Source organism: Selaginella moellendorffii, unplaced genomic scaffold (assembly GCF_000143415.4).
Source record: "Selaginella moellendorffii unplaced genomic scaffold, v1.0 SELMOscaffold_60, whole genome shotgun sequence".
NCBI lineage: Eukaryota > Viridiplantae > Streptophyta > Lycopodiopsida > Selaginellales > Selaginellaceae > Selaginella > Selaginella moellendorffii.
The window spans coordinates 836015-849199 of record NW_003314321.1 but is presented as its reverse complement, the minus strand read 5'-3'; the positions used below and the strand labels follow the sequence as shown (position 1 = coordinate 849199).

The 13185-nt window shown below is 43.7% G+C and overlaps 1 protein-coding gene and 1 pseudogene across 1 annotated transcript; both read left to right on the top strand.

The window, feature by feature from the left end:
• The first annotated feature begins 166 nt into the window (after window positions 1-166).
• On the top strand, window positions 167-2729 carry LOC9644708 (UDP-N-acetylmuramoylalanine--D-glutamate ligase). The gene is made up of 15 exons (XM_024689008.1): window positions 167-235; window positions 283-387; window positions 436-585; window positions 637-753; window positions 820-930; window positions 983-1042; window positions 1097-1223; window positions 1309-1391; window positions 1468-1684; window positions 1729-1856; window positions 1918-1992; window positions 2043-2163; window positions 2215-2352; window positions 2404-2468; window positions 2532-2729. The coding sequence occupies exons 1-13, from the start codon at window positions 167-169 to the stop codon at window positions 2328-2330; spliced, it is 1479 nt and encodes a 492-aa protein (XP_024544776.1). The 3' UTR covers window positions 2331-2352; window positions 2404-2468; window positions 2532-2729.
• A 428-nt stretch (window positions 2730-3157) lies between these two features.
• On the top strand, window positions 3158-4479 carry LOC9644375 (annotated as a pseudogene).
• The last annotated feature ends 8706 nt before the right edge of the window (window positions 4480-13185 follow it).

The following is a 13185-nucleotide window of genomic DNA, read 5'->3' as shown; positions in this document are numbered from 1 at the left end:
AACTGGACCCTCACGGACTTTCATTGAAAGTAGGTGTTTTTAGTGAAAGCTGGCAGTGTTTCTGTGAACGCTTACACTATAGCACACTTTGTTCTCGGTCAAGGTGCATCAATGAAAACTTTGATAAAGTGAATCTCTCCTGCAAGACCTTATATTTGGGTCTATTATGGCTACAGCGCCAGTGCTTTGCTGCGCGCCTAGCGCTCGGCTCGACCTCTCCGGCAAGCGCGTTGTGGTAAGCATTGCTTCATATGGATTCACACATTCCTTCGCCTCTCACAGGTGGTTGGATTGGGTTCCTCCGGCAGGGCTGCGATCAGGCTTGCCCTGCTTCGTGGAGCCAGTGTCATTGCCGTGGACAAGAATGACAAGCTTGCGCCTCTCAAGGTAAAGTGGAGTTTTGTTTTCTCGTGCTAGAACTTTTTTTCTTTCAAGGAAGATCCTGCATTCCATGGCTATGAAATGGATCGGGTCAGCACCGAGCTCGGTCCTCATCAACTGGAAACGTTCCTCAGTGCTTCCAGAATTGTTGTCTCGCCAGGAGTTCCACTTAGCGAGCCCATTCTCGCCTATGCCATGGACTCGGTAAGTTCGTTTTTGAGTATCAACGGAGCTCCTAGAAAAAAATATTTCCAGGGCATTCCAACGATCTCGGAGCTCGGATTTGCTGCTGAAGCGTTCCCGAAAGCTGTGAAAATTGCTGCTGTGACAGGCACCAACGGAAAATCTACGGTCACGACCTTTACTGGTCAGGTAAAGTTGGTTGTTGCTCGCTTTTTATCTCCTCTTGTCCATAGCACAGATTTCGTGGTGGAATAGATTTTGCAGCAAGCTGGAGTGCGGACTTTCGTAGGAGGAAATCTCGGGACACCATTCTCTGATGCTGCGTGCGAGTGTTTTATGTTTCCTTCCGACGATCCTCCTTACCAGGTAAGTGCTTGAAGTTTTTGGTATCGTTGCTTCATACGGTGGCTAACTCCAGGCAGCGGTTTTAGAAGTTAGCAGCTATCAACTGGAGCTTCCGGGATCTTTTTCTCCGTCTGTGAGTACTGCCCTTCCTTGCATTCTGAGTTTTTACTGTTTTTGTGATGCGCAGGTTGGCGTGATTCTTAACTTGTCGCCCGACCACTTGGAGCGCCACAAGAGCATGGAAAACTATGGCGAGACAAAGTGCCGGCTGTTTGAGCGTATGGATTCCTCGAAGTTATCCATCATTCCTCATGGTAAAACTTTCTTGCGTCTGGACATTGAAATCGATATAACTATGGTGTCTTTAATATTTTCCATGTTGACATGAGTTTTCCACAGGGGACGAGTTCCTGAGAAAGGTTGCATATAAGTATAACAGTGGCAGCACCAAAGCCTGGCTTGGAGCACTCCCTGGCGTTCAGGTGTTCCAGTTATTTATTTTGTATTTCTCTTTGGATGTGCTGCTAAGTTGTGCTCATTTATCTTCTCATTTCTCAGCTTGATAACCAGGCAAGGCGAGCCGTCGTGGTGGTTCCAACAACGAAAGCTGAAGCCCGATTATATCTCAGTGGATTGAAAGCTGTTGGTTCCCACAATGCTCAGAATGCTGCGACTGCTTCCTTGCTCTCTCTTGCGCTAGACCTTGGTGTCGACGAGCACAAACTACAGGCAGCGATTGGACAACTCACACCTTTACCTCATCGGATGCAAATTGGTATGCTTTCCATTTTTTTCGTTTCTCATCGCTTGTTCTTCTAGTTGGACAAGACAAGAAAGGTGTTTTGTGGATCAACGACAGCAAGGCCACGAATGTGGATGCAGCTTACACGGGCATCAAAGGCCTCGCCGATCGAAAAGCTGTTATACTCCTCGGAGGTCTCGCAAAGGTAAGTTAAAAACTACTTTAAAAACTGTGACAACGTCTCATGTCATTTCTCTTGCTCGCAGGTCCTTGATCAGGATGGAAGCCTTGGATTCAAGAAACTAAGCGATCTCCTACAAAATCACAGGGCCATCGTCACAGTAAGCCTCGGGAAAACTGTGTCCATGCTACTCACGTTTTCCCGTTGTAGTTCGGTGCATTTGGCAAACAGATCGAGAAAGAGTTGAAGGAAGCCAACGTTTCAATCCCATGCTTCCGTTCCCTGACCATGGAAGATGCTGTAGCTATAGCTGAGAAACTCTCCAAACAAGGTATTCATTGCTGGAAGCACGCTTTCTTTATTCATCTCATCATCTTTACAGGAGATATTATTCTTCTCAGCCCAGCTTGTGCCAGTTTTGACGAGTTTCGCAACTTTGAGCATCGAGGGGAAGTGTTTGGACAGCTTGCAACTCGATACATAACATCGACGACGTAAAGTTCAGTTCTTCTTCCTCACGGTACGTGCGATAGTCTGGCTTCTTGCAACTACTTGTGGTGCTTGTTTCCAGGATCCAAGTGCATGTTTCTGGATCGCGAAGCTGGCCTTGATAAGCATTGGACAAATTTTCCCGAGGTAAGAATGCCATATCTTTGTGATTCTCTAATGATCTTCCATTGTTGCGACGTTTGGAAGTAGAAAACTTTGTCAATATATGGGAGTTCGAGTGGTCATATCTTCGCTCTAGCAAAGCTCATGGCCAAATGGCGACCAAGAACAAAGAAATCGAATCGTATGCCTCGCTGCTAAAGTCTTGCGGAGAGTCGAGAGATTTAGCCGAGGGAAAGAGCGTGGTTGTATGCATTGCCAAGAGCAATAGGAGGAATCTTTATCTCACCAATCTCACCATTGAGATGTATGGCAAGTGTGGATGCTTTGACGCCTTGGTAGCTCCAAATTCCCACTCCTGGAATATTCTCCTCACGGCATATGCCCAAAACGGGCATATCCACGAGGCGATGCTTTTGTTCGAGAGAATGGCAGTGAGAGATGCTGTGTCCTGGACAGTGATGCTCAAAACGCTGGCCCAGCACGGCCGGATCGAGCTAGCGATGCTACTCTTCCAAAAGATTCCACACAAGGATCAAGTCGCGTGGAATGTTCTCCTCTCGGCTCTTTGCGATTCTTCGAATCCGTTCCAGGCCGTGGACTTCTTCGAGAAGATGCCCGAGAAGGATTCTGTGTCGTGGAACACGATGATCACGCTCTTTGCCCGAGCTGGAGAGATCAATCAGGCAATAGATATGTTCAAAGGAACTCCAGGGTCGTTGCCAGGAATTGGAGAAAGGTTTACTTTAGAACAGGAAGGTAGGCCTACAGGAATTTAGAACAGGGAAGGAAGTAGACAAGAAATGGGTAACCAGAGCAGCCGGTCACTCTCGCCAGGAGAAAGTTTGAGCAGCATAGATCTCAGCGAGTACGAGAGAGTATGTGCCATGGATCCAGACGTGAGAAAATTTGGGGATGGGACGAACAGAAAGGGTGCTCCAGAGCATGGTGGCCGGGGTGGACGAGAGGGGACTTTCATTCCAGTCGTTAAAGGATGTGACCACCAGCTTTTTAGAGCTCGACCAGGAGGTTGTGAACGTAATTCTCAACTACAAGAAGGACGTGTGGGCAAGCGACTCGCTGTTTGAGCTGGTCAAGGACTACTTCGACAACAGCATGGCTACGCTAGACTTTTGCGAGGAGCTAAACAAGTGTATCAAACAGGCCAGGGAGAACCAGATGTCGATCCAGGTAGCGATCAACATGATGCCCAGCGAAGGAGATCCAAACGAGGAGCAGTGCCAGGCAATTCTCAAAGAGCTCAACCAGTACGTGGACGCCGGCAACCCCTTCACGGACGAGTTCATGGAGAAGTTCCAAACCGTCTACCAGAAGCAGATGGAGCTGCAGAGAAAGCTTCAGGCGAAGAAGAAGTCGCTGGACAGGAAGCTGCGGTATGTCCGCGGCTGGACGAAGGTGTCGACGATCATCTACGCTGCGACTTGCGCGGCGCTGGTGATCTGTGCGGTGGTGGCGGCGGTGATGACAGTCCCAGCGATCGTAGGGGCGGTGGCAGCGGTATCGTCGATGCCACTCGAGAAGATGGATCAAGTCCTTCCTCACCAAGTACGAGAAGGAGCTCCAGGCACGCCGGGATCTGATGAGAGAAGCGAACTTCAAGACGTCTGTGACGATCAAGGAGATGGACACGATACGAGCGCTCATCAACAGCCTCAGGAACTCCATGGAATCGATCGTCCACTGCATACAGTTTGGGCAGAGGCACGCGGACGGCTTTGGCATGCATCTGGTGGTGGAGCAGCTCAAGAGCCGGCAGAGCGCATTCATCCGGGATCTGGACGAACTGGAGGAGCACGTCGATCGCTGCAGCAGGGACATCCGGAGGGCCAGATTGGTGGTTCTTCGCCGGATCGTCAAGAAGAGATCCAAGAGCTTGTGAGAATTGGTGGACAGCTCTCGCGGCTCGCCAGGATGATCGTTCGAAGTAGCTTCTCCATCCTCGTCTGTGCTCCAAAGTTTCGAGAAAACAAAAAAACATTGATTCATTGTAAATAATATTGGTCAACAGTTAGGTCAATAAATTTTCAATAGTCAGCCCTAAGTCAATGATAAAAGGGTCAATAAAAGTCAATGAAAGCGGTCAACAGCTTTAAATGCCCGCCCCCGAGGAGGCATCGCTGGCCACCGCCATTGCAGCACAGGCAGCGCTGGCAACAAGGTGAGCACATCGATTCTCCCCTCGCGCCTCAAGGCGTGCACCAGCTCCGGTGACATCAAGGCTGGGCGGATCCTCCACGCCTGGGCCAAGAGCAGCGGCGACGATGCCAACATCCACGTCGCCACCGCGCTCGTCAATCTCTACTGCAAATCCGGCTGCCTGGCCGAGGCTCGATCAGTCTTTGAGGCAATGCAGGCCAAGAGCACCGTCGCCTCCACGGCGCTCATGCTGGGATACATCGAGGGCGACCAATCCGACGTGGAGCTCGACATTAGGCTCTTGCTATAGTAGAGGGATTTTATGTTTCTAGATGGGAACCACAAGATCTAAAACAGGTCATAGAAAAATAATATTCTAGGGAAGGAAGTCAAAATGAAATTATAAGAAACAAAGAGAATAATTAATTAATGTTTTAAAATAGAGTTTTCCAACAATAAAAAATTCTACAATATATGTATATTTATTAAATGGATATTATTTATGCTCAATTCAATCCCTTTGAGAAAAAGAATCAAAAAGATCAAATTAAGGAAAACAACTGTAATTCAAATTTGAGAATTTCACCTAATCAATTTCTTCAGATTTTCCCTGTGTACTCCAAACTTGAATCGACAATGAACATACAACTATATCAAGCATTGCACGAACTGGTCGACCTGGACATTTTCATTGTATCCACACTTCCAAAACAGGTCCCTCAGCTTTTGGATGGCAACCACGAGACCAGCCCGCTTGCATTTCTTTATAACCTCCTTCTTAAACTCGGATTCCAGAGAAAAACACCTTGTCTTTCTGTCAGCCGCCTCAGTGGGGGTAACAGCTCGCCCCCAGTAAGTCTTGCCTTGTAGCGCGAGAAACACCACCACGTAAAAAAGACACTCCAAGTCACTTGACAAGCACAACTTCCCATTAAGAAGCGTCTGAACTGCTGCGAAGGTAAGGGTGCCCACTGCTTTACCTGGTAAACCACCCGTGACCGCCGAGCCAAAGTCGACCAAGTAGGGATGAATGCCACCATGTCGATCAGTCCCATACACGATGTTACCGATCGAAACGTCTCCATGAACAACACCCTCGCGGGATAAACGGCCCAGTGTCATAGCAACCCCTCTAGCCAGGCTCAGGATTGCTTCAGCTTGCATGTCCAGCGTTATCTGCTGACAGTATCTCGTTACCAAGTAGCAATCCCGGTTTTGTAGCTTGCCACTGTAAAGAATAGGCAGCACACCGGCAACCTTCTTCTCAGTAAGCATGCCAAGAACGAAAAGCTCATCGTCCATACCCGGGCAGATCTTCACTGCAACGTCTGTCAAGCTCTGTCCCTGTACCAGATTTGCCTTATAAACAAGGCAACCTCGATCTGAAGGAGAGGCATGCTTACGACCTTTGAGAGCGACGGCTTTCATGTCCTGCAGATAACTCCCATCCGCCAAAGTTATGCGGCCCTGCATCTGTGGAGGAGGACTGAATCCATGCACACGCCCGTCGCCCAGCAGGATTCCGACAAGCAGTCTGAGGCCAAATCCCTCCTCGAGACCCCAAGGATATCGTTGTGTAAATGTAAACTGATTCTTCTCGTCGGCCATATCCAGCTTCTGAACCTGGATTTCCCGTCTACAAAGCAACACCGCATACGCAAACTTCCTGCTCGATTGGGCCACCTTTATAGCATTTAGCCTTGCTGTGGTTTCTCCCAAACATTCCGTGTATACTTCGGCTAACTCGTCCTTGAGCTCCATGACAAAAGCCACCAGCGACCACGATAGAGCGGCCGTGTCCGCAGTGCGAAAAGAGTAGTCCGGTTTATCTGAAGAACCGGGAATACCAGACCTGCTCGTGTCCTGCGCTATGCAGCCCATCCGATAACTTGCATTTTCTTCACGGCTTCCCTGCTCCAAGATGCGAATGATCCTGCCAATTGCCAGCTGAACTTCTATCTCGTCGCCTCGAATATATCTGTAACCCAGATCCTCCTTGCGATATCTCTCGCATTTGGAGCCGTTATCATCCATCTCTTTGTCGCGAGTCCGAGCCTCTTCCAAAGCGAGATCAATCAGACTTTTCTGTCCAGCTTGTTCAAGAAGATAAGTCATTGCTGCCCCCAGTTGCGGTGCGTCTGTAAACTGACTTGTGATCTCCGAGGAGCATGAAAAGTTGTAGTCGTCGCTTTCTATTACTTGTTTACCGATGCCAACATACGACGTCGTAGTTTTCTGACGCTTGGCCAATGCCTTTTCTGTGGCCGCCTCAACCATGCGCTCGATCTCTATAAAAGCACAGAGAGATGACTGAAAATATCAGATCACGCAACGTACCGCTACTTGCTAATCCTCCAGCGGTAGAAGCTTTCCACCCGCGGATCACGATCGGGGTCTGCTGAGAGCGTCCGTCACCAAGCCCAGCAGACACCGCAAGCTGCCTGATCACCTCCAACTCCATGGCGCCCGGCACTAGAGCAAAAAGGCCTAGACGCAAGGTAGCAGGATCCAGACCCCACGAGCCAGCAATGCTGGCAATCGGAAGATCGCCCTGCAGCAACGGAAACCACAGCGCTTCATCTCCCCCCGCATGCCGCACCCAAATCCCCTCCATGGAAAACCCTAAACTATCTATATATATGGCCCAATAAAATATCCCAAGAATAGTGGATGGCCTGGAATCGGAGAAACTCGTTGTCTTTGCCTGGGTCTTAACAATGGCTTCTGTTATTAAGGAGAGCAAATCTCATACAAGAGACATGTTGATTACAATCCTATACATCTTGTACACTTGACCAAGGCACTTGCTAAGGTCTGACCTGTTACTGGACTTGTATATCAAAGCATGCATTGTGTCGAACATTTGGAACCACTTCTATTTGGTGTTGGAAGTTCTCATGAATTTCCTTCATGAGAATTGAGGGAAGAATTAGATATGTGATGGAGGTATTTTTTGCAGAACGTTTACAGGTCAAGTGGATGGAGTTTGTACCCAACAATCCCAACACATACAAAATTGAGACATGACGTTGTTGTTCAGCCCAACAATATAGGCTCGTTTGTTTTCCTGGAAACATCTTCTGGTTGGAGACATAGTCTGTTTGGAGAATGGCATAACCTATGTTCTTGTCAACAATATCCATATCGGATAAAATTAATCACGTAGCTATTATGTCCAGTGAAAAATCGGTTTTGGAAAATGATATTTTCAGTCATCTCTCTGTGCTTTTATAGAGATCCAGCGCATGGTTAAGGCGGCCACAGAAAAGGCTTTGGCCAAGCGTCAGAAGACTACGACGTCGTATGTTGGCATCGGTAGACAAGTAATAGAAAGCGACGACTACAACTTTTCATGCTCCTCGGAGATCACAAGTCAGTTTACAGACGCACCGCAACTGAGGGCAGCAATAACTTATCTTCTTGAACAAGTTGGACAGAAAAGTCTGATCGATCTCGCTTTGGAAGAGGCTCGGACTCGCGACAAAGAGATGGATGATAAAGGCTCCAAATGCGAGAGGTATCGCATGGAGGATCTGGGTTACAGATATATTCGAGGCCACGAGATAGAAGTTCAGCTGGCAATTGGCAGGATCATTCGCATCTTGGAGCAGGGAAGCCGTGTAGAAAATGCAAGTTATCGGATGGGCTGCATAGCGCAGGACACGAGCAGGTCTGATATTCCCGGTTCTTCAGATAAACCGGACTACTCTTTTCGCACTGCGGACACGGCCGCTCTATCGTGGTCGCTGGTGGCTTTTGTTATGGAGCTCAAGGACGAGTTAGCCGACGTATACACGGAATGTTTGGGAGAAACCACAGCAAGGCTAAATGCTATAAAGGTGGCCCAATCGAGCAGGAAGTTTGCGTATGCGGTGTTGCTCTGTAGACGGGAAATCCAGGTTCAGAAGCTGGATATGGCCGACGAGAAGAATCAGTTTACATTTACACAACGATATCCTTGGGGTCTCGAGGAGGGATTTGGCCTCAGACTGCTTGTCGGAATCCTGCTGGCCGACGGGCGTGTGCATGGATTCAGTCCTCCTCCACAGATGCACGGCCGCATAACTTTGGCCGATGGGAGTTATCTGCAGGACATGAAAGCCGTTGCTCTCAAGCAGGCCTCTCCTTCAGATCGAGGTTGCCTTGTTTATAAGGCAAATCTGGTACAGGGACAGAGCTTGACAGACGTTGCAGTGAAGATCTGCCCGGGTATGGACGATGAGCTTTTCGTTCTTGGCATGCTTACTGAGAAGAAGGTTGCCGGTGTGCTGCCTATTCTTTACAGTGGCAAGCTACAAAACGGGGATTGCTACTTGGTAACGAGATACTGTCAGCAGATAACGCTGGACATGCAAGATGAAGCAATCCTGAGCCTGGCTAGAGGGGTTGCTATGACACTGGGCCGTTTCTCCCGCGAGGGTGTTGTTCATAGAGACGTTTCGATCGGTAACATCGTGTATGGGACTGATCGACATGGTGGCATTCATCCCTACTTGGTCGACTTTGGCTCTGCGGTCACGGGTGGTTTGCCAGGTAAAGCAGTGGGCACTCTTGCCTTCACAGCAGTTCAGACGCTTCTTAATGGGAAGTGCTGCTTGTCAAGTGACTTGGAGTGTCTTTTTTACGTGGTGGTGTTTCTCGCGCTACAAGGCAAGAGTTACTGGGGGCGAGCTGTTAGCCCCACTGAGGCGGCTGACAGAAAGACAAGGTGTTTTTCTCGGGAATCCGAGTTTCAGGAGGAGGTTATAGACAAATGCAAGCGGGCTGGTCTCGTGGTTGCCATCCGAAGGCTGAGGGACCTGTTTTGGAAGTGTGGATACAATGAAAATGTCCAGGTCGACCAGTACGTGCAATGCTTGATATAGTCATTGTCGATTCAAGTTTGGTGTACATAGTACTGTAAGGGAAAATCTGATGAAATTGATTAGGTGAAATTCTCACATTTGATCTAACTGAATGTACTTTAAAACTACTGTTTTTCTGAAAACTATATTTGGTTTTTCTGGAGAATTGAACATAAATAATATCCATTTAATAAATATATATTGTAAATTTTTTTATTCTTGTATTCTCTTTGTTTCTAATAATCATTAATTTAGTACAACCCAATTTAATTCTAATGCTATTTTTATAGATATTTTATATTTCTATGAACCAAGTCCTTTTGTTAAAAAAAACTATTTTCTATACTAATCATATTATAAAACTGTTGTTCTTCCAAAGAATAAATACATTATATTTTAAAGTACTTTTATTTAATAAAATATTTGTACTAATTCTGAGTATTTTATATTTATAGTATAATTTGTAAACATTATATTATTAAGTGGAGATGGCTTATCTTGGATAATGTTACATTTTCTCAATAAGTTTCTCTTCTAGTTTTTTATATATTTAAGAAAGCTAATTACAAATAATTAACTTAATGTATTTCTTTTAAAAACTAAACTCTATTAAAGAATAAAATTTATTTCTATACAGATATATTAGTTAGGAATTAAATGACAAATAGGCTTTAAAATTTTAGTACATAATCAATGAAGTCATTCTAAAATTTATTATTTATAATTATATAAAAAATAATTTTACAAGACTATATAGTCATTTATGTTCTTTTACTTTGTCTCAATTTATGCTATAAAAATATTTAAAATCTAAAACATTTTGTAAATATAATTATAATATTATTTAATTGTAAATATATATTAATTAAATTTATATCTTTACTTCTATTGAATTTCCAAATATTGAGTATGAACTACCAGTATCAATATAGTGATTCATAAGTCTTACAATATATAATTTTAAAAGTACAAAAATAATTTTTATAGTTACTTATTAGTGATTTTCACATATATAACATTTAACCTAAAAACGTTTCAATATTAAATTATAAAATATCTCTAAAAGTTTTTATTATTTTTTCAACTAAATGCTTTACTCAATTATATGATTTTTTAAAAAATTATTCTTAATTAATTTATAAATGCATTTGATTATATTGTATGAATATTAAAATATATTGCAATGTTTTGAATCACTATGTAGTTATAAACTACTGTTAATAAATAAAAATTATATCAATGTCACTTAATAAATATTAAGGTGCTTTGTATGAAAAAAAAATTGGGATAAAATTTTAGTAATTTTATTATATTGATATAAATGAATAATATATAATAGTATAATAGTAATTATGAAATCTTAAAAGTAAGTTAAAATTTTTATTTAGGACTAGTGTATACAAATAATGATAAACTTTTTGATATGACAGCTATGTTATGAGATATCATATAGTGATAAAAAATATCAATTATATTAATATATATATATATATATATACTATAAGTGACTTATATGAGGGTTATGAATATATTATTTATAAAATGTAGTTTTTTTATTTTACAAGAAAATTTGTGAGACAATTCATTTGTTTAAGAATTTTCAAGAAGTTCTCTATCTAATAATTCTAAGTATATATATTTACTTTATATAGAGTCATATTTATAAAGTAATAACAATCATTAAATAAAGCTAATAAATACTTGTATTTGAAATATAAAGGAAATGTTTTTTTTCTTTACTTTAGAATAAAATAAAGATTTTATTATTGTAAAATAGTAAATATTTATTTATGAATCTTATGTTTCAATACAATGTTAATTTTTTATGATGAAATTGTATTTTATAGCGTGTGAGGGCTAAGTTCCATGCACTCACAAGTGGTATATACCTCATAATTTTCAAATAAAATCATTTAATTATTTTTTAAACTAGTTTTGTAACATTCACATTTATTTTCAAAATAAAGCTAGTTGCAAAAAATTAATTTTTTGTTAGAAAAAATAATTTTCATAAACAAAAATTTAAATTTTTTATCTTTTAATACCAGTTTTTTTACCACTATAGTATGCAATTGTCCTATAATAGAGTTCATATGAAATTTTTATTTTCAATATAAAATAAAAAAAGTGAAAAAACTGAAAGAAATTACACAACCATTCCCATGGTGTTAAGGGTATTACATTTGCAAATCAAACAAAGCATAATGAATGAATTATTAAAGAAAATGAACAAAAGTTTCTTACCAAATGCAAAGTACTGCCAGCTAATGAGTTTAGAGCACCAAAATCATGACACTAGAGGGGCTGATAGTGTAAAACACAGTTCTTGAGGCAAATGGACAAATCCTGACAAGCATACACATCTTCACCAGCTGAGGTAAACCAGTCTCTCCTTTCTTGGCTTTTCTTGTTTCTTTCTTAAACTCATGGAAGCTAATCTCTCAGGAACAAGCAACAAAGTCATAGCACTCGGACCTCTTCTCAACAGGATGCAAAGAGGAAATTCTCAATTCTTATTCTCGTGTTAAAGGTAGTCTTGTGTAGAGACTTTCCAAGACATGATCAGGAAAAAGAGCGCTTCTCTTCCCTGAAAGCCCCAGTACCTTTTTTGAGCAGGAGATCTGATACCCGTGAGTTGCATTCTCCATTTGAGCAGGCATGGAAGATCGAGGGGAGGAGAAGAGAACGAGAGCTAGATCCCGCCCGAATTCTGCTGCACAAGAAAGAAGATTGTGGTGAAGCGATGGAGGTGGTCTCACAAACCTGTTTATGCCATCTTCAGTCGCCGCAGGTACCAGTGAACAAACGGCCCCATCCCAGTCTCAAAAGGTACATACGTCTCCATCTCGAACAGCTGCCGTACTCAACTTCATATGGCGGAGGATTACTCGTCTCAAGCTAGAAGATGCGAAACTGCTTTCTGGAGAGCTTGGCGATAGTGGCGAGGAGCGAACTTGTAGTACGGGAAATCTTCTCTACTCCACGATGGGAAACTTGAGGAGCGGCGCCATGGCTCACCGGACGTTGGAGACGGCAAATAGAATCTGTTCGGGCTCACAAAGTAGATCGCTTTTACCGCTCTTTCTTCCTTGGCAGCAGCAACGATCGATCCAAAACTCCTCTCGTTCAAGCTCTTGCACCATTGGTGTTCTTTCTTATGATCACTCTTGACGACTGCCACTACCTCCTCCGTAGATGATCTTCACCCCGTTTCGCTCCAGTATCGTCGATCGTTCCGTGGCCACGGCATCAATCCCTAGCACATATGCATCGTTCTTTGCGAGCTCCAGAGCTCCCAGGAATCCACGACCAAGGCCCGAACTATCTTCTCTTTTTGCTTGGGCTCCTGGACTGTATATGCTTCAGGCAGCACGAGCAGTGCGAGGATCGCCAGCAAGAAGACTCTTGATTGCCAGCTCCGAGATCCATATTAAGGCGATCCCCTCGAGGAAAGAATGTGCGAGACTAGGAGGGACAGCACCACGACCGGCAAAATGGATCCACCAAGGCTTTGGATTCGATCCTTCTGTCAAGTTCGGTCAAGAGAATCCCATGAGCACTCGCGCCCTCCGTGGTTGTGGATTGCGCCTCGCTCAAAACAGAACTATAGCTCTTCCAATCCAAAAGATGTCCAGAACTCTTGAGTGAGGATTGAGTTCCAAGAAACAAAAACAAAACCTTTCTTTCTTCAAATACCCTCTTTGGGCATATTTGGCAAGCATGACATTCCACTCCCCGCTCCG

Coding starts and splice junctions, on each gene's coding strand:
- LOC9644708 (XM_024689008.1), top strand. CDS start 167: ATGGCTACAGCGCCAGTGCTTTGCTGCGCGCCTAGCGCTCGGCTCGAC. Junction 388..435: donor ACAAGCTTGCGCCTCTCAAG/GTAAAGTGGAGT, acceptor TTTTCTTTCAAG/GAAGATCCTGCATTCCATGG. Junction 1,224..1,308: donor GTTATCCATCATTCCTCATG/GTAAAACTTTCT, acceptor AGTTTTCCACAG/GGGACGAGTTCCTGAGAAAG.